Here is a 20,803-nt window from a genome sequence, read left to right on the forward strand (position 1 = left end):
TTTTCTCAACCTTTAGGCTTGGCTTCGAGTCGATAGATGAACTAATATCTGGCAGTCTTGTTGACCATGAGAGATTGTCATATGTACTAGCCATGTGCCTAATTACCCTTAGACATGGAAAGGTAGTCAAGTGACGCAGTTGGTAACACACTTGAATGCGAATTGAAATATCCTAATTTGATTCTTGTGCAAGACAACCTTTTGCTTTGATGCCCTTAATATGGCTTTAGACCAACAAACAGGCAGATACAGATCTTATTATAGTGAAAATTAGCCATAAAATTGAAAGTTGAAAAAGCTGAAAAGGCTGAAAGCAACCTCTTTACAAGTAGATGCCCTTCACCTGTACTAATGAAAAGATTAATACACTAATTTTAAAGATACATTTTGAGTCGTAAGTGAAAAACTGTCTGTCTGTCTGTCTGTCTGACAGCTATGAAGTCCAAATGCGAGTGATTAAGTTGAATGAAACAAACAGAAATGACATTCATGGGACAAACATTAAAAAAAATGGTTGTTGAGACTTTTTGTTTTAGAAAAATTATTACAACTTTTTGCTTTCAAGAACATATATTAACAAAATTAAATTTGTCATTGTGCACATGCATTTGCTAGTTTGCCTGTTTTCTTGTTTGCCTATTCACATGTTTGCCTGATTGCTTGTTTGACTGATTGCTTCCTTGTTCGCTAGCTTGTTTCCATCTTTATTCATATATTAACTTCTGTGTCTGTATGTTAGAGCGCATGAACATTCAGCCTTTTCATATTTTTTTGACTGATTTTATGTAAACTTCACGAGATTATATGCTCCTGGTTGTCTGCCAGGTCACCAAAATAATTAGTTCTACAACTCTTTCTGGTTTCTGACAAAACACTTTTTAAACATCTAACAACAGGCTGCTTTATTGAAAATGTTTAAAATTCTATGCATAATCTTGCTCACTTTTGATTATATGTAAATAAAGCAACTTCACAGCTGGATGCACAATGGATTGAATGGCACCACAGATGAATGGAATAGCAATAAAAGGAGAGCTTTCATCGCATTGTTTGACTTAATGAATGCAACTAACAAAGTTAGTCCAAGCTTCGCTTAACTTGAAATCTGAGAAAAAACATGTTAGCTTGCTCTACTAGCATTTGAACGCGTCATTATGTCGAAGCAGGGGTGCTTTTTACTGCTCGCTCTACTCTCAATATCAGCTCTTCTGATCTTGTTTAGTCTTCAAAACCAGACATTTTCATCTGTTACACGACTTTCTTTTCTAGGTAAGACTGTAGAATATACAGACCTTTCATTGTGCAAAGCATCTCTACTAGCAACACATGCGATATAATATATTTTTAACAGTTTTATAAACGAAGACATGATGTATATGTAGTTTGATTAAGTAAAATTTATTATCAAACAGCAACCAATCTTTCAGGGTTGTTTTTATGTTTTGCGTATCACTTCAGTGGTACCACTGGCTGCTATTGTTACTGATATTTGGCATAAAAGGGCTAAATTTTTGACCTTCTGTTGAAAAATTATGCATTGCTAGTTGGAAAGAGTTATTACAGAGTCCTTTGGCCTTCTCATTGTAACAATTATTATAAACAGAGCAGAAAAGAGGTGATCTTGTAAGTTTTGCTGGTTAATAGAACTTGCATGAACACTTATGGGTGAACAATCAATTACATGTAGCTCAAATATTCAAGATTCAGTTTTCAAAAACAAAAAGCTGTTAAGAGTTTGAAGTACAACAAAATTTTACCTGGTTGTTTGTAAACTCATGTGTATTACTAGTGACTTTTCAATGTCAGCCACTCTACTTTGATAAATGGAGTTAATAGATCGCAAGTAATAGTCTTGTTTTAGCAAATTTATAGTTTTGTATTTTCTGTAATTGATCTCTAAGTTACCAACGTGATACACTGAAACTTAATTTTTATCGAGCAGGTTGCGTAAAGTTTATTCCTATGTGCGCATTTTCATAGCAGCACATGTACAAAATACTTGTTCGGAGTGCTACTTGCTCTCAAAATTCGACAGTAAAAATCACATTTTCACAGGAACCAAGATACATGTAAGCTTCACGTAAAATTACGTTTTCACAGGAACCAAGATAAACTTCATGTAAACTGAACGCTGATTTATAGCCTTAACCTCACATTGTATTTACAGACTAACCAATAGCTTCCATTTTTTGTTTACATCAATTAATATAATGTTTTCAAAAGCAAAGTTTGTGAAAATGTGTATCCTTCTAATACGAAGTTTTGGTATATAATTTGCACCAAAGCATACTTTCTGAAAGGGATATGTTATTAGCAGTACAAGATATTTCCTCTAAGGTATATATTATTAGTGCTACAGGATAATTCTTCTAAAGTATATATTATTGGTACTACAGGATACTTCCTTTAAGCTATATATTATTAGTGTTACAAAATACTTCCTCTAAGGTATATATTATTAGTACTAAAAGATACTTCCTCTAAGGTATATATTATTAATACTAAATGATACTTTCTCTAAGGTATATATTATTAATACTAAAGGATACTTCCTCTAAGGTATATATTATTAGTACTAAAGGATACTTCCTCTAAGGTATATATTATTAATACTAAATGATACTTTCTCTAAATTGCATACTACTAGTACTTCAGCATACTTCTTTGAATTTGTATATCAATTGACTAAAAGACAAAGTTTGTTAAAAATTATATTTCTCATCTTTTACTCAGTAAAAAAACCTGATGGCAAAAAACTAGCATATATTCTCAGTGGCTCTTTCTAAGATATCAACGGCTCTGCAATTTGTTGTTGTATATGTATTTTTGATGAAATATGTCGTTTTGTTCCAAAAATACATCTTTATTTTCATGCAAAATTGAATTCTGTGCTTTTTTAGGTCAACTATGAACACTTTCAGTAGAAATATTACAAGAGCTGCAGCTCATAGAAGGTAAAAATTGTGAGTCATATTGAAAGGAGCAAAGAGCTTTTTTGTTTACTGGAAAATAGTTCTTTCTTATGATTTACATGTAGTTAGCAACACACAGAGAGTAATCAATTGTATCAACAACTTTCGGCTGCTGTTGTTTGCCGTCCCTTGATAGTTGAGTAGAGACTGAGTTGTTTGGCCAGTTTGAAAAGATAAGCATCAGCTTACACCAAATGTTAATCGTATTTATTAAAAAGGTGTCGACTATTCTGTATTATTTGCAATTGTTTTTGATGCTTGAGTTGATTTGACTGTCAGGATGCTTCAAAATTATAATTAATAAACGTGATTTGGATCAAACATATCAAATCTCAAAATATCAAAATATGACTATGGCAACTATAGTTGTAAAGATATTGGACAGAATAGAGAGGCATAACGCTGTAACTTGAACGCAACAGCTGATTTCAACTATAACAATAATAGCAACTAGTGACTTCATTCTGCACATATTTTTCTTCTGAGTATTTTTATCAAGTTTTACTGATTTTAACCTTGAAACATCCTGGCCATTAGATTATCTCAAACATCAAAAACAATTGCAAATGATGAAAAAATACCCATACTTTCTGATAAAAAAAACAATTTTGTGGAAGTTCATTTTCAAATTATATTTATTTTCCACAGATCAAGCATGAAATCTATACTCAAAGCTTTAGTACATTATCCTAGATATGTTTACAGGAAAAGTTTTAATTTTGTAGGACAGAGCAGGCTGACAGGTTCGGAAACTCTAGCTAAGCCATATGAAGTTGGAAAGGGAGTCGTGTACAAAGCTCTTGACAATTGTCACAAAGCAAAGTTTCTCGATGAATATAAAAATCCATGCTGGATTAATCAAACGTGAGTCATAAAATTTTTTGTCATATTCGATATTACAATATTGCCAAAGTGAGAATTTTCTATTTGTAGATATCTGAATGTAATGGCCAAGTGGTTCGGTTTTACCAAAGCTCTAAAGTAGTCACTAGCAAGTCATTTATGCTGTTAATCTCTGCAGATCTTACTAGTTATATTCAACTAAAAAAAGGTGTGCCAGCAGCAACGTTTCTACAGTTTAAAGAGCAGTTACAGCACAATAACAAAAGGTGTAAATCATTTTTGCATAATATTCAAAAATGAATCACAACGGTTTAGCTTCTCAGTGGGAGAAAGGGCCGGTAAAGCTAATGATTACCAAAGATTCAATTAATTTAATCCCTAAAATTTTCTAGAAAATATTTAGTAACTTGAATCTAGGATTAAACATTTCAGAAAACTAGACAAAGATTTGTGAGCGTATAACTACAATTATTGAAACTCTTAAGAAGAGAAGTAAAAAGTTTCGAAATGTTTACACTACCCTTCAATGCATTCATTTTGCTGCAGGAGAACAACCTGCGCAGCGAGAGTTATGCTTCTTGGCTTTCATAAAGCTGGCACATCAGATATGATAGACTGGTTTAATAATCACCCTGCTGTCACTGGTGAAACGCGAGACTATTTCATAAATAACTCTCCCATGACAGACGATTGTCCCTTGAAGTGGATGGAAACACATCTCAGAAACCCACGGTACATATAAAACCTATTCTAGTTTGGTTTAAGGTTTCGAACACTGCATGTTTTCTTTGCAAAAGATTTTATGCAGAATTTTATAAACTATATATTTTATGAAAGTTTTATTAAAGAACCATTTCTTTTTACGCAAATATGTGTTTTAGTGCAAATAAAATATAAAATACTTTAAAGTTAACATGTACCACCGTGCAATGGTGTATAAGTTTAATTTGTTACAGACATCTTCAAAAGAAGAAAGATATCTTTTGTGGCTGTCCAGGATGTGCAATAATCTTTAAACTCCAAAAAGAGAATAAAACCGACATATTATGGCGGAGCGCTGCACAGTACTTGTCTTACACTATGCTTGACACCTCTCGTTATATTATAACCATGCGAGAGCCTGCAGATCGGATGATATCTAATTTCTTCTATGAGCACAAGGAAAATAGGGTATGTGCTTTTATTGAACAATTATTGGTCATTGTAATATGTGTCAAAATACTGTATGTTTGATGTACTGTAAGATTAATGATGGCGAAACAACTATAAGACTATATAAATCGATATGCAAAATTTCTGAAACAGCAACTAAATAGTAAAGAACGAGAACAGGATTCTTAAAAAATGGTACGTGCTTCTATTGTGCAAACTTTGACAATTGTAGCACATGTCAGATTATGTTTAGTTTAAAGGTAGGTAGAATAAATAATGGTATTTACTAATGGTAAGGAGAATCTATGAAACAGCAACGAAATGGTAAAGTAAAAAAAAAACTGTGTACTAATCAGAAATTACACATTGAGATTATGAGAGTCAGCTATCAATTTGTATTAGTAGTATACCGGCAATCTAGTGTGTCATGAGTCACCACCTTAGGTATTGATAAAGACGAGGTAATAAGTGTGTGCACAATTATTCTGCAAATCTAGAAGGCAGTTGTTTAGTTCAGGTGTTTAAGTACTGTACTACTGAGATGGATGCCGTGCATTCAATTCTTGTATGAAGCAATAATTCATCTCAACATCTAACAACGACTTCAACTGGGTGGGCACAACTCTTATTCTAATAAAGATTGCTTTGGGTTTTTCTACTTTTTAAAGCATTAAAAATTTAATACATTAAAAGAGAATCAACCATGGCGGTTTTAGAAAGTTCATTCAACCCCAATCAGCCAAGGTTCAAGGGTTTTAGTGCATACTTATGATCAGTAGGTTGATGGTTTCTGTCAAACTGGCAGTGACAGTGTTGGCCGTGTTAGGAAACGAATCTATCCACAGTCGCTCTTTGATATATATAATTCCAAGTCTGTAGACCCTTGCTATTTTGCACTCAAAAAACTAGCTTAATCAGAAAATAATTATATATACATAATTATTTATTAGACACCCAGCTTTTAAACAATCTGGAAGTCATTTTTGAACTACTGGTAGAAAGCTGAAAGTTTATTATATGCAAAGTTCTAAACTTTCTGACAGGCTATTTATGTGCTGCATATGTTAGCTTTTCTTATTCACTACTTCCTAGCTTTCATCAAGCGTTGTTATTTGTTATTTATGAGATTTTTTTATCCGACTACTTCGCATTAACAACAGCAATTGAATAAGTACAATACATATTGTATTTTACTACTAGTCTGTAAAATGTTTATAAGCCACACAATAAGGTTAAATACTGGTCGGACTAGAAGGAACATGACGACAAAGTGGTCACATGGTCACTAGTTTAGTCAATAAGTTGTGAGTCAGGTGCAGGCAACTGCAATACTAAACGTACTGTATGACTCTACTGCTATTTTTACTAAAACAGAAACATTATTCAATAGGTTTTGTTTCTAAATGGAACCAACCTTGATGGTGTAAACTTTTTTTTGGGCTAACAATTTTTCTAGCACCAAGTAGGCAACTCCAAATTTTGCATCTCGCCAACGGATAGGTTGTCAAAAATAATACAGTTGCTGTTGAATGGTACCAAAAATGCATTTTAGGGCAAATGGTATATTTCGTTAACCATTACTATTTTTAAATACAGTGTTACACTTAATGTGATTTTTATAATCACAATATGTGGTCCCTCTACACAAACATGCAGAACATTGCTAAAAAGTATGCAAGTGCTACAATTATTACATGACCAAACACGAGCGAAGCGATTGTTTGGGAGCTTTATGATAGATGCATATGTGCACACAACTCACAAATGTTATTCATCGACACCATTGCAAACCCTTGTACCAAAATTTCATCAACAAATTTAACCATTTTTCAATATAATCGTTCAGGTATAATAGCAATACAAAACACATATAAACCTACTTAAATATGTTACCAAGTCTTTGAAATTTGTAAACAACTTCCTAAACCTTACCCATCTGATCGGATAATACATAACTAGACACATTAATTTGGCCTAAAATCGCTATTAAAACCTGGCAAGCATTTTTTAATCAAAATTAAGACCGGTCAGCAATAAAGCCGTATGGCCAAGAGTATAACCATTAAGTCGTGCGTATTTCAAAGAAAAACATGCACATTTTACCAGTCTATGGCATTGTCATATGGTTTCTAATATCTTTCCGTTTTTAATATATTGCAAAAACATTTAATTATAAAAATAATTGTTGATTTCATAAACTTGTTATAAGATTTAATTATAAGAGCAATCATTTGATTTTATTTATTTGCAGGTTTTTGTAAAAAACGTAGACCGTTTGAGGCGTAGACCGATTTACAAGTACAAAACTATCGTACACAGTTTATCAGCCTATGTTTTTGTTCAATTACTGAAGGTTTCATTATATTATTTAGAGTGTTAGTCAAAATTCTTTACATCGTATGGACAAGCTAGGGCTGAACTACAATGCCCCTTTATGATGAGAACATTTTTTTATTTTGCTCCAGTTAATCTGGCAATCGCATAGTTCAGATTAACTCGAAGCAAGCTGGTCGCAATGCTTACTTGGCATCTTCTAATCTTGTATGTGGTTTTCCACCCACTGGATTTCTATCAGTCGGTTTGCCAGTTATGCTTAGAGCAAATCTTTGGGTTGAGAAAAGATTAGCCAATGGTTCATTTGGTACTGTCTTGTGTATCATATGCTGTGCAAATCAAGGCCCACCTGCATTACCTGCTTTTGTTGTCTGCATAATTCCAGATTATACCGGTCCAACATTTCTTCCCGAACACCCCAACAGTTTTCTAGTTATATCTATCAAGCGCACTTGAACTGCTGGCCATGCCGCTCTTAGCCGTACAAGCATTCTTCTCGAATTAGCATGGGGTCTGCCAATACACAAGAATCACGGTCTTACCATGGCTAAGGCTGTCATTGATATAGGCCACCACGGAATGACCGCTGGAATATCGTTTGTTGCTCTCTCTCGAGTTCGAAACATTAATGACTTACTTGTTAACAACTTCGCTAGGGAGCGCATCATTCGATTAGCTATCAATGACCAAATCCTACAACGCAAAAGAGAGGAGACTAGATTGCGCGACCTTTAACAGAAAACTGCACTTATCTAACTTATCTATATTTGTTGAAATTGTCAGTTGCACCTTTTTTGGAGTTGTGTTCCCTAAAATTTAATTTATATCAACTCAAACAAGTCTCATTGACACTATACTCTGTCAATTCTTGTTGACAACTAATTTTTCAAAAACCAGCAGTACCCTTTTTCCTTTCCATTATCACTTTGGTTGTGGGCTGTATGACAGGTGAATTTCTAGTATGATTTAAACTTAGAACTACGGTTATACATATTGTAGGATAATTCTGATTTTGAATTAAAATCATCTTGCCTTTTGTTGTATATTCACTCACCACAACTTCACTCTCAAAAAGCAAGAAGAAAAATGCTCTCATATACATTCTTCTTCATATCTATTTAGCTTTTCCTTAGTTTTATCAATTAGCTGAGAAAGCTACATAATCCTGCAAGACCGTATGATAGGCTTTGCTTTCCAAAGCCTATCTGGCTTCCTTAGTCTAACTTCTTGTAACACAGTCAGGCGCACAAGAGACGCCTCCATATACAATATCTTTAAACTATCAGTTTTGTGATTTTGCAAGCTACTGGTTTAGCTTATTGCTTAAATTATTTACCTCTTCACTGGATATTGTGCTGGACGCCGGGCCATGAAATTGTAATTTGTGTAGATGTTTTTATATGTTATATATTGCATGCTTTGTTGTTCTTTTTATTATATCATAATTTATTTGTCCATATACTATATCGCCATTATGTCTTCGTTTATTGCTGTATTATAACCTTGCGAACGAATTAGCAATTCTGTTAATAACCAATGTTATACATGTTTACTCGGTTCCATTAGCCAGAACAAGAGGGTTTATTGTATATAAAGGAGCGTGCTCATTCAGTTTGTCAAGCAAATAGCCATATGCTTCTTGGTTAGTGGAATTTCTTTCTGTTATAAAACCTGAAAGAAACTACACATATTCTCTTCTCTGTATGAATTATTCTAGATAGTGCCAAGTGAAGGCCTGCAGTTCCTTTACACTGGTGGCAACAGTGTAATTGAGCCAAACCCTGCAGGCAATATCTAGAAATTTTGGAAATAAAACTCTGGTAGACTTCAGTGTAGAAAAACCAGAGTAGTATGGCAAACATCGGAAGTTCCAAATCTGGCTAAAATAGCTGTACGGCTATCCCCAACATTCGTAAAGAAACCTGGTGTTTTAGAATAACCAGTTTATACAGCACTCAATAAAAAAAACGTTGATGACAGACACTACACCAACTGTTCTCCATTCTGTTCTCCATACTGCCAAAAAAATTAGGCACTCCAAGTCGGACTACGATTGCCTAAAACAGTCCTCTTTACTTAGAAAGAAGCTCAAGTCATGTCTAAAAGAAGGGCAAGAAGTGTAGACCAGGACACGGACCGACTAGCTGACGACATTGCACAACTTGTCAGATTAAGTCGGACCCCGGAACCGGCCTCTCTGTTCAAAACGCCCGATTATAAAGATGTCAGAGACCCAGAATACCTCATTATCAGATTTAGAAAAATCGCAGCTGCAAATAAGTAGGCCGAGGCAGCCAGCACAGTGCACCTTAGAGAAGTTTTGAAGAAGAGACAGAGTCTTGTGGAAAGGCAATCAGAGTGGTGGCCATCTTTGAAACCATCTGAGCCTGATTTAGACTATTTTTTGGCAAGCTTCAGCAGAATCAAACAGTTTAAAAACAAGAACCCAAACCTCCCTGCAGGAACAAGCAATAAAAATGGAATGGCTAGTCCAAATAGCGTTCGCGGAACTGCCCGAACCGTTAAGAAGCAACAAGACAAAAGAGCACTTCTCAAACTCCCTAAACTACCCTGCCCTACAGCACTATCTCTTAGCCTTATGCACGGAGACTCTCGCCAACGCAATACAGGCTGTAGGAGGAATTATTTATATCAAATCTGGAGAAAACGCAACGCTGGGCAGAGCCATCCAAACTGTGGTAAAACAAATGGAAGACTCAGAGGCCAATGTGAGACATGGTGCAGTACGCAATGTCGAATGGGACACCTTGAATTGACTGCTATCCACAGTAAAGCAGCTAGTGAAACAAGTCGAGCAGCTGCAAAACAAACCAACAGTGGCTCCAGAATAAGGAGTCAGGAAACGTGAAAAGGCCAACGCAGTAGCACTTACTTACCCGCATAAATGGAGCAGCCTCAAGCAGCTCCTTTTGAGAACAGAAAACCTGCTCAAAGGCCCCTGCTGTGGCGTCCACACTAGTTGTTCAAATTAGTGAAGACGTTATTCTTGGCATGCCCTTCTTTATGGCACACCAATGCTTGATGGAATTCAAATGGCCCATGGTGAAGGTGGATGGGAAGCCATTGGCTTGTACCCACCAAACAGTGAAGCTTTTACAGAACAAAATTTAGGTAATTAGGAACGTGGCTGTGCCAGCTAGGACAGAGGTTGCGGTCAGGTGTAGGTTGGCCACACAAAATTTCTGCCCACTCGGGATAATAGAAGGAAGACCTAAAGGCTCACCTTTAGCTACAAGCTTGAATGAGCCTGGAGCAGATGGAAATGTGTTGGTTAGGTGTGTCAACCTAAACCCCCAACCTCTGACCATCTATTCGGGAACTACAGTAAGCGCTTACACTAGTGTGAAAGTGCCTCCTTCTATTGCCGGAACCCCTACCCTCAAAGAAGGCCCTGCTGTGCCAATCACCCGAGTCGAGGCCAAGCAACAGATCTCGAGCATCTCCAGAAACTATACCATGCTGCCAGATCCTCGTGCCAGAACAAAGATCAGGCTAGAATGTCTGACCAAGTATGAGTCAGTTTTTAGCACTGGAGATGACGATATGGGTAAAACTTTACTCATAGGGCACTCTATACTCGTAAAAGCTGAGACCCAACCTATTCGTCAACCTCCTCACTGCCTAAGGCCTAAAAAGGAGGCAAAAGCAGAGAGTCAGGTACAGGACCTGTCGACCGGAGGGTTGATTGAGCCGGCTGGAGGAGTGTAGAGCTCATCTATTGTATTAGTTAAGAAAAAGGATGGAAAATGGCAGTTCTGTGTGGTTTAAAGAATGCTCAATGCAATAACAAAACGATACGCATATCCCCTTTTCTGGATAAACAAAAGCCTGGATGCTTTAGAGCCGATATTTTAGTACCCTCGATCTTGTCAGCGGATAGAGATAGGTTTGGCTGGACGAAAAGTCAAGGAAAAATCAGCCATCCTCACTTACTTGGGTCTGTGGAAATGGAGTGTCCTTCCTTTCAGACTGACTTCTGCTTCAACCACCTTTCAATAAATGATGGAGAGAGCTTCGCACAGACTCCACTGGCAGACATTACCATTGTATCTGAATGATGAGATTGTTATTGCACCTGATTTTGAAACTTACCTCCAGCGGCTTGAGGAAGTGTTCCAGCAACTACGGCAATCCATACGCAAGATCTCACTGACAAAGTGCAAACTGCTACAGTTCCAATTGCGCTACCTGGCCCACATAGTAAGTAGTGAAGGGGTGGCCACAGACCCAGCTAAGGTGAAGGTGGTGGAGAGGTGGCCCATCCCGCAGGGAGTGCGGGAAGTGCAAGGGTTCTTGGGTACTGTGGGTACTACCGGCAGTACATCTCCAAGGTTTGCCACCATTGCGAAACTCTTCCACCACTGGTGGGGAAGGAGGAGCCATGGCGATGGACCGGCAAGGAGCAAGCAGCATTTGAAACCCTGCGCTATAGCCTTACCACTGCGCCCATGCTGGGGCATCCGGATCCGGGGAATACCGTTATCCTGGGCACGGGTGCCAGCAGGTGCAGAGTAGGAGCTGTGTTGTCACAGCAGCATCTCGACCAGAAACGGGTGCTTGCTCATTATAGCAAAAACCTCAATCCCTCAGAGCAAAATTACTGTGTGACACATAGAGAGCGGATCGCAGTGGTCAAAGCGGGAGAACACTTCCGCTCGTACTTATATGAACAGGAGTTTCAGCTTTGCACAGACCAGGCCCTCTGCAGGAAGGAGCCCTCTCACCAGGTGGCGCGTTGGCTAGAGGTGGTAGCCGGGTTCAAATACAAACTGGAACACCATGCGGGATTGAAGCACGGCAACACTGATGGCTCAAACAGACAGACGTGCAGAGATTGTCCACAGTGTGTCCAGATAGGGTACCTCGATGGGGCCAAAATTGGCTGGAGTTGGACTAAGAAGACCAGGATCAGGAGAATCCATGTTCTGTCAGGGATTGCCAAGCCTGTGGGCGAGGTGGTCAGTCAACGGGTGCAACCCCTGTTTCCAATGAAGTTATCCACTAAGTTTTCAAAGTTAACCCAAGACCGGTCGAGGCCATTCTGGGACTCCCTGACATCAAACGGGTAATGACCCGATGTACTAATAGTTGTGACCAGGAACCACATAAGAGCTAGGCAGAGGTCACCAGAAGCGCTCACAAGACGACCGGTTACACGGGCCAGCACCCTGCTCCCACGGGGCACAGGCCGGTTCGAGGTCAGTCAAAACCAGCCTGGGGCCTGTTGCGTCTGGGAGCCAGCCAGGGAAACCAGCCAGGGAGTTGCGTCTGCTTGACCAGTTAGAATGTCACCCGCTCCCACGGTCATGCAATCTGCCAGTGATTACGTGCTGCAGAGGCAGGAAAGGCTGGAAAAAATGCATGAGGCCTTTAAGGAAGCAAAAATGGGGACTAAGTAAGCAGATCATGAAAAGCCACCGCTCTTCGCACCTGGGGTTGGGTGTGGTTAGTAAACAGGCGGCAACGAGGAGGACAAAAAGTAAGCTACAAGCTAAGTTTGTGGGTCCCTACAAAGTTATAACCGCCTGTTCTGACTACACCTATATGGTGAAAAGCCTCAACTCCAAACCTCAACTCACCACTAGTCTTGGTTGAAACCTTATTACGCCAGCCCTTGAAGCTCTGGCCGTGCTCCAGCAACGATTGAGGCTTGAAGAGGGCCAAATATGAAAGGAGCCAAGAAGTATCGGCCCTCACGAAGAAACTGCCTGCAACCTGATGAAGAATTAATGGAGTTTCCTTCCCAAATGCGTCCAGCTGATAAGCTCGAATAATTGGGAAAGGCAACTCTATAAACCAATTCTGAGGAAGAAAACTTGTGCGACAGTTCAACTCCAGACCTCCTGCATCACCTCCCCAAAGCAAAGTCAGAGAGGAAATAAACCGTTCTCCTCTAGAAAGCCATGGTGAGTTTGCTATGAACCTAGACTCTAGACACCCAGCAATGTCCCCCCAGGCCGTGGAAAACCCCCTCATTGCTACAGAAGACCTGAATCATTGTTTGTCCAGTACTAGAAAATGCCGGAGCGATACAGTGATTGGGTCCATCACACAACGAAAGAATGCGACTACCTAGCCACAGACAAGATGACCCGGGAGCTTAGTTTAAACCGCTAAACCACTCTATTGGGACAGCCTCCAGCTGGTCACACATATTCAAGCCATGCCGTGATGGCTTCAGGAAGAAATGAGACAGTCCCAAAAGGCAGCCCACAGTATCAGAAACAGGATACCCTAGCTACTGATGACAAAAATTTGAATGATCAAGAAATTAGCTACCTTGAACACCATATTAAGCAATTTGAGATGTTGGCCCTATATATTATTATGAGAAGAGTTAGTTAGTAAATAAAACAGCCAAGTTTGTTTTGACTCAAACTGAAGCCACTTTTAGCACAAACTAGCGAACCAAATCTGTCTTAACTCTTTGCATATCATGAGCCCCCTAATGTCAGTGCGGTTGGTCAAAAACTGAATGATGCTGCTTTAGTAGGTTTTATACAAACCTTTTTTGATTAGTGAGTAGCTAACTAATTAGCCTATCTTATCCGTACATAGATGAAAGAAAGCTATAATTACTCGGATGCCTCAGATAATGAAATATTATTCCCATTGGCTCAGGTTGGCATCTGAGCAGTGCAAAATCTAATGAATCAGATTTTGTATTAGGTTAATAAAAAATATGTTTACAGCCTATTCCGAGCGTAGTTTCAATTCTGAAAAAACTACCTTTTATTATAATTTATTTTGAGCAATGACTAGTTGTGTCATATTCAATACAGCAAGAAAGACTTTACTAATTTTAGGTATACATAATTTAAGGAATTTGTATTGAACAGTGGTATTACTGAGAGCGACTGTTTTAAGATTGCATAGGCATTAATGTCATAGGCTATAATAGTAACAACCTAATGGTTGAAAAAGTGTCCGAACTCATTCTGCAACACATTTGTAGCATTTTTTGGCATTACCTTTTGTATATTTTTATGCTAATTTATTTAGTATAAAAACATTTATATAGACTATGTGGTTCAAAGGTTATGATGTTTGATCCGCCTTCTTGTCAAGTAATAGGTTTTACATGATACTTGAGTATGTCTCAGTAATGAAAATGTGTTTTCGATGCAAGATTTTGAGGTTGCTATTGTGTTAGCTGACACGTTTTGTGAACACTTATCACTAGATTTTCGTTTTTATTTAACAAATTAGGAAAATACGTTTGTACCAAAAGGGGAACAACTTTCCTAAACTAAAAAACATTTATATAAAGTCCCAGATTCATTTTCACTGATCAGACTTTCAACTTGGTGTTCAGAATACGACGAATGATTTGGGTTTTTATGAGGGACTAAAGGTTTTGTTCTAATTTTTTCTATGATGGTTCTTAATAATATTAACTTGTAAAAGATATGTTTATCTAAATAGGAAAAGCAAAGCAAAACAAAAGAAGTTATTAAGCTCACAGAGTGTATGAAATAATTTCTTTTTTTCAAACTGCGTATGTCAAAAACATCATGTGTATGCACCAAATCTTTTGTTGCCTTACGGCAAAGTAACTTTTCAGAAACATTGTATGAAATAATAGCAGGGATTTTTAGGGCGCACCGTAATTCATTTTCTAACTCTAAAGTTTTTAAGTTTTTTCTTCAAAACTTTGAAAGCGCCAACAGCAAAATTAGTAGTAACTGAATCTGTTTTACCCTTTGTAATCTCTTGTTTAACTCCATCAGTATTTTGGCGTATAAAAAAATGTTTAGCTAATATGCTCAGACAGATGGTATTAATGTCATTCTGACTAAGAGAGAGTGAAAAATATATGCGAGATTAGCATCACTTCACTCATAAAAATATTTGAATTATCTTCTTCCGACTAGCTAATTAGACCACTTTTTCTTTTTCTGAGCGTCACCTTCAATAGACCATCACTATAGTGTGAGAGTTAAACATGCAGTATCATGGTGCTCAAATAGATGTTTTACAACAATTGTATCTGCGTCAAAAGCAGGGTGTGATTGTTTTCGCCAAACACACTTAACACAATCCCACCTTTGAGTATTGCCTCATAAAAAAATTGTTGTTGACTCTTTTAGATGCAAAATTCTGTATTTGATGTTGTTAATCTACCACCACTAGGCGATGTTTTAATGGAATATTATATGAATTTTTAAAGTATGTCGTCATCTTTCTCCTTCAAGGCCTCAACTCAATTTTTGGTCAAATTGCTATCCCATTTTCTATGCTCAGCTTTCTACTGGGTTTTTTAATTCATGGCATCGTAAAGGTTTTGTGCGACCTTCACTTTCCTCCGCTAGTACAAGACTTGGTGTGTCAGTTTATACATATATGTTTTGCTTAGTTCATGAATTGTACGAGAATGCTCAAATAACAGGCAATGAACAGGCCCAGAACAGCTCTGCTCTCTACAGCAAGTGTTCGTGCTTATATAGCTAGTAGCCCCCATCTCTGTTCTACTTGGCTGGGCCCGGTTTGGCTCGGCCCGTCCCGCCTTGGCTCGGCTTGGACTCGACTCAGTTTTGGCTTGACTCAGCTTTGGCTTGGCTCAGCTTGGCTTTGGCTTAGCTAAATGCAGGTGGGCGTCATCCACAACACATTCCCCTCCATTGGAGACTAGGATCTCCAATTTATGTCTTGAGGAAGCACTAGTTGGGCCAGGGCTTCATGCTGGCGGGCTCTGTAGCGGAGGTGCTCCACCTCTTCCAGCAGCAGCTGGCACCCCTGGTCCTCCAGGTGTCCTTGCCACAGAATTGTCTGCATCGTTTTGGCAGCCTTCGTCCAATCCTGGGCATCCTGAGCCAACAACCAGGCCCGGCTGCGCTAAGTCTGCAGAAGGGTCTGGCTAGCCGGGGTCCATCCCACATCTCGGTCAGCGTGCGTGGTCCGGCTGGGTCCAAGGCCGTCTGGCTCCTTTTGGTTGAGGCTGCGCGAACCCGTGCTGGGAGACGCGACTGTGTCCTGGCCTGCTAGGCTCCTCTTCATGGGCTACGGCGTCTCCTTTCTCCAGTAGTGGGAGTCCAGGCAGCCATCATCAGAGAGCCAGGCATGAACTGGCAGAATCTCCTGGCAGAAATGCTCCCAGGAGTCTTGGTTGACCACATACACCACCGGCTCTACTTCTCCTTGCTGGTGAGTAGCGTAGTGTAGTAGCATCTTATCCTGTAACACACGCTGCCAGTCACAGGGGCATACAAACACGGCGTACTGTTGCAACACGTGAAAGCGGATCCGCCGGCTGCTTGTTGTAAACTGTCAGATCTTGCTGCTCCCGTCCTTCACCTGTTTCCCCATTTGTGGTACTTGATGGTCCTCACCACTGTCTTCTTCCGTGGTCTGCTTTCCTCTGGCTCCAGATCCCTCACGCACGTATTTTCCCTTATGGCAACAGCTGGTGGAGAAGACAATTTCGGTGAGAGGGGGTTAATTTGTCTCCTCTTAGTGCGCACAGCAGCCACCCGGCACTCCTCCACTTTTTCTGGCAGGGTCTCGTTGAGGGGGTCCTCCACTCTCTTTTTTGTTAGTGTCGCATCCAACAGCACCGCCATTTTGCAACTTTCCCTCGCGACTTCTGGACCGTTTTCCAGCTATTCCATAGAATAAAATACACCATCTCCGTACCATTTCGGCTTCCTAGTTGTCCAGGCTGGCCTCGGATCGTGCCAGACTGGAGTTGATGGAATTGCTGGGTTAATAAGATCTGGCATTGCGGTCTCTTCGGTCTCTGCCGGGTTTGATTCCAGTTCTCTCGGGACTTTTTCCTGTGTGACCGGATTGATTTTTTCGGAACTCGGAGAGCATCTTTGGTGTTCTCCCTTTTTGGGTCAAGTCGGGTTTTCTCCCGGAGTTATTTCTTGCCCTCGCTTTTCTGCAGTCTCTAGCAGCAATTTTTCTCAGTTGGAGGGCGGCAATATGGGTATGGGGTCAATTCTGACCTCCTCCGGTTTTCTCTCCGACTCGCTGAGTCGAGCTCCTTTCATGTTGGCGCCCCTCCTTGGTTCCAGTGTAGCCGGGATTTGTCCCAACCTCTCCGGGCAAGCATGGTAAGGTTTCAGCCTTCCCTCGCTTTAAATGGAAGACTGGCCCTGCCATTTCTCTAAACACATGTGGTTTCCACTGGCCTTCAGGACCTGGTATGGTTCAACAAATTTTGCCTGCAGCTTGGGATTTTTTCCCCGTCTCCGGCGTTTGTTCGTGAGCCATGCCCAGTTGCCTGAGGCGTACAGCGGTGGCTCCTTCCAGTCGTTGTGTCTCACCTCCATCTGACTTTGCCGTAGCGTCTCGTGCACTGCTTGCAGCCACTGCTGCACCTAAGGGTGTGATCATAGGCAGGAAAGAACTCCGCCGGTTGGGGTGGCTTTCCAGCTGGTCTCGCAGCATCAGCTCCCGTCCCAAAATCTTCATGTTGGCTGTCTCTCCAGTTGCGGAGTGGGGGTGCCTCGGTATGCTCTCATTAGCTAAGAAAGCAGCAGGTTTCACTCATTTTGTCCCAGCTAAGGAGTAGTGCCCTCAAGGAGTGTCCGAGTCCCCGGTTGTTCCGTTCAACGATTCCGTTGGCCTGTGGGTGATAAGGAGTTGTATGGTTTTTTCCCATGTTCCTGAGTTGGTACAGTTTGGCTCTCAGTTGGTTCTAAAACTACACCCCCTGGTCTGTGTGAATCTGCTCAGGTAACCCCGAGTAACAGAAGAACCGCTCATCCAGAGCGTTTGTGACCACAGGGGCCGTGGCGTCAGGTAGTGCCAGTGCGTCCTGCCATCGGGTGAAGTGGTTGGTGAGGCTCAGCACCCACTTGTTCCTTCTAAATGTGACCAAAAATGGCCCCACCAGGTCCACGGCCCCCTTCTGCCAGGGTCATTCAGCGAACAGCCTTCTTTTCCCTCTGGCCGCCTTTGTCCCTCTATGCTTTGCGACCAGGCACACCTCACAACTTTTGATGAGCTGTCTGACTGTGGACGTCAGTCCTGGCCAGTACCAAGTCAGCTGGAGGCGGCTTATCATTTTTCCCACACTAGAGCGAGCCAGGTCGTGTTTTTGTCACACCTTGGTCTCCTGCATGGCCGAGGAATAGATGGTGCACCATCTAGCGCGGCTCTGCGGGGCAACGAGTGCTTCCAGCACGCCGTTGTGTCACATGCGCAGAGAGCCTCGCATGTCATGCAGGATATCCAGCTCTCTGCTTTCGACTTTCGGGTGATCCGCTGGCACCTCTTTTCCTGTGGCGATGGCATGGTACATGATGGCCACTGGTCCTTGTCCGGTAGCATGTGTCTTTGCCAGCTCACCATTCTGTCCTGTCATCCTTGGTGTGGCTGATAGCCCTTCAGGGGAACCTCCGGCACCCAGATTCAATCTCGCCACAGTTGGGGAGGAGTCTCGTGGGAGTTGCCAGCCGGGCTCCGGGGTATGTGACGTTTCCCAGGGTCGATCCCGCACCGTCGAGAGCGGGAGTCTTATCCAAGCAACTGGTCAGTACCCACATGGCTAACGGCTCTTGTTCCCTTGCCAACTCCTTCTGTAAGGGGCCCCCATCCCTCTGCTGAATGCTCGCGCAATGCCAGCAGTCTTTGCATGTTTGCCTGCTCAGCTCATCTGCGTTACCGTGGCAAATCCCTGACTGATGTTCCAGAACGTAGCGGAACTCTGCCAGGATCTCGAGTGACCGGTTTACCTGTCCTCCTACATAGCCACCAAAGTAAAGCGTGGTCCGTCCGTAGGAGGAACTTCTGACCATACAAATAAGGCCGGAAGTGCATAACTGCCTTGACTACTGCAAGAAATTCTCGTCGAATGACACAATAATTGCATTCTGAGGGGGTGAGAGTTTTGCTGTAGTAGGCAATGACCTTCTTGCAGCTCTCATGTATTTGGGACAGTGTCCGTGTCCAAGATGTACTGCCTCTGGTGATCTGGGTAGCCCAAGATCAAGGCGGTGCTGATACTGTCCTTCAGCCGGTTGAAGGCGACCTGTTCTCCTTCCATCCATCTCTAAGGCTCTCCTTTTGCAGTCAGTCGATGCAAGGAATGTGCTATAGTGGCGAACTCCGAGATATACCGTCGGTAGTAACCGATGATCCCAAGGAACCCTTGGAGTTCCTTCACTCCGCGCGGGTTCCGCCACTCCGTGACTGCCTTTACCTTGTCAGGGTCTGTAAAGACTACATCCTGGTTTACTATGTGACCCAGGTAGTAGACCTGGGGTTGCAACATTCCGCATTTGAACGATTTTAGTTTTAGTCCGATCTTGTGGGGTCTCTGGAAGACCTCCTCCAGCCTATGCAAGTTTGTATTAAAGTCCGGGGCGATGACTATAATATAATCACGATACAGTAGCAGCGTTGTCAAGTGGAGGCCGTGTAGAACATGTTTTATGAGCCCTTGGAAGGTGGCTGGGGCGGACGTCAGTCTAAAAGGCAACACCTTCTACTTCAACAATCAGGACCGTGTTGAGAAGGCTGACTTCTCTTGCGCTTCTGCATCCAGGGGTACCTGACAATACCCGCTCACCAGGTCGAGCGTGCTGAAGTAGCAGCTGGCAGACTGGGCATCCAGGCTGTGGTCGATCCTGGGTAGGAGATGGGCATCCTGCTCGGTGACGGCGTTCAAACGCTGGTAATCTATGCAGAAGCGCCACTTCCCATCTTTTTTTTGCACCAGCACCACAGGAGAGCATCAAGCTCCTCCAGCTGGTTTGATAAGCCGCCTTTTAAGTAGATCTTAGATCTGCCTCTCGGCCTCTGCCTCCTTCTCCGGTCCGAGTCTGTGAGGGGTTGCCAGATCGGCCGAGTGCCTTTCTTAAGCGGAATGGAATGTTCTACATCGGACGTCCTTCCTACGTCACCGTCATCTGTGCTGAACACGGTGGCATATTGACTCAGAAAGGAGGCCAATCTCACCACTTGGCCTTTCTCCTTACAGTTCGGCCGGGTCGCCTGAAACAACTATTCAAGGTTAATACTAAACAACTAGGTACTAAAAAGCTATTCAACTATCCAATAACCTGTAGCTGTCACTCTCTTCAAGTTGGTCCCGTGCGCCTCCTGGCAATCGGTCAAATACCTGCTTATTGATCAGGTTTGTGGTGCATCCTGTGTTTAAAAGAAACTAGATGGGTCGCCCCTCCACTCTTCCTGGGAGGAAATAGCTAGTGGAAGGAGGTCGGCTGAGAGCTTGAGCCCTAGTGGTGTTTTCCAAGACACCTTTTGTGAGGCCTGAGAGACTTCCTTTCCGCAGTGGGGCGGGATCGGTACCTTAGGCCGTCCAATGTCCTGGGTAGATCCGCGCCTCCTGTGATTGCCATTCTCAAGGCGGAGAAGGGACTGTATAATAATGTATACTATTGTTGTATAATATAGTTGTATAAAAAATATGATACACAATCAAATCTAGACTTCAAGCTTTCATTTCCAAACAGCAGCTATAAATTACGGCAAAAAATTACATGTAGATCATCTCCATTCAAGTTTGAACA

At 41.4% G+C, this 20,803-nt stretch overlaps 1 protein-coding gene across 1 annotated transcript in view; it reads left to right on the forward strand.

Moving 5' to 3' along the window:
- The first annotated feature begins 1,154 nt into the window (after positions 1-1,154).
- The window catches only part of LOC137404501 (carbohydrate sulfotransferase 15-like), a 31,012-nt gene continuing 11,363 nt past the window's right edge, over positions 1,155-20,803 (forward strand). The window contains exons 1-4 of the mRNA XM_068090726.1: positions 1,155-1,269; positions 3,698-3,836; positions 4,362-4,547; positions 4,772-4,985. Of these exons, the coding sequence (XP_067946827.1) occupies positions 1,155-1,269; positions 3,698-3,836; positions 4,362-4,547; positions 4,772-4,985 (654 nt within the window). The remainder of the gene's footprint in view (positions 1,270-3,697; positions 3,837-4,361; positions 4,548-4,771; positions 4,986-20,803) is intronic.

This window comes from Watersipora subatra, chromosome 9, assembly GCF_963576615.1.
Source record: "Watersipora subatra chromosome 9, tzWatSuba1.1, whole genome shotgun sequence".
Classification (NCBI taxonomy): Eukaryota; Metazoa; Bryozoa; class Gymnolaemata; order Cheilostomatida; family Watersiporidae; genus Watersipora; species Watersipora subatra.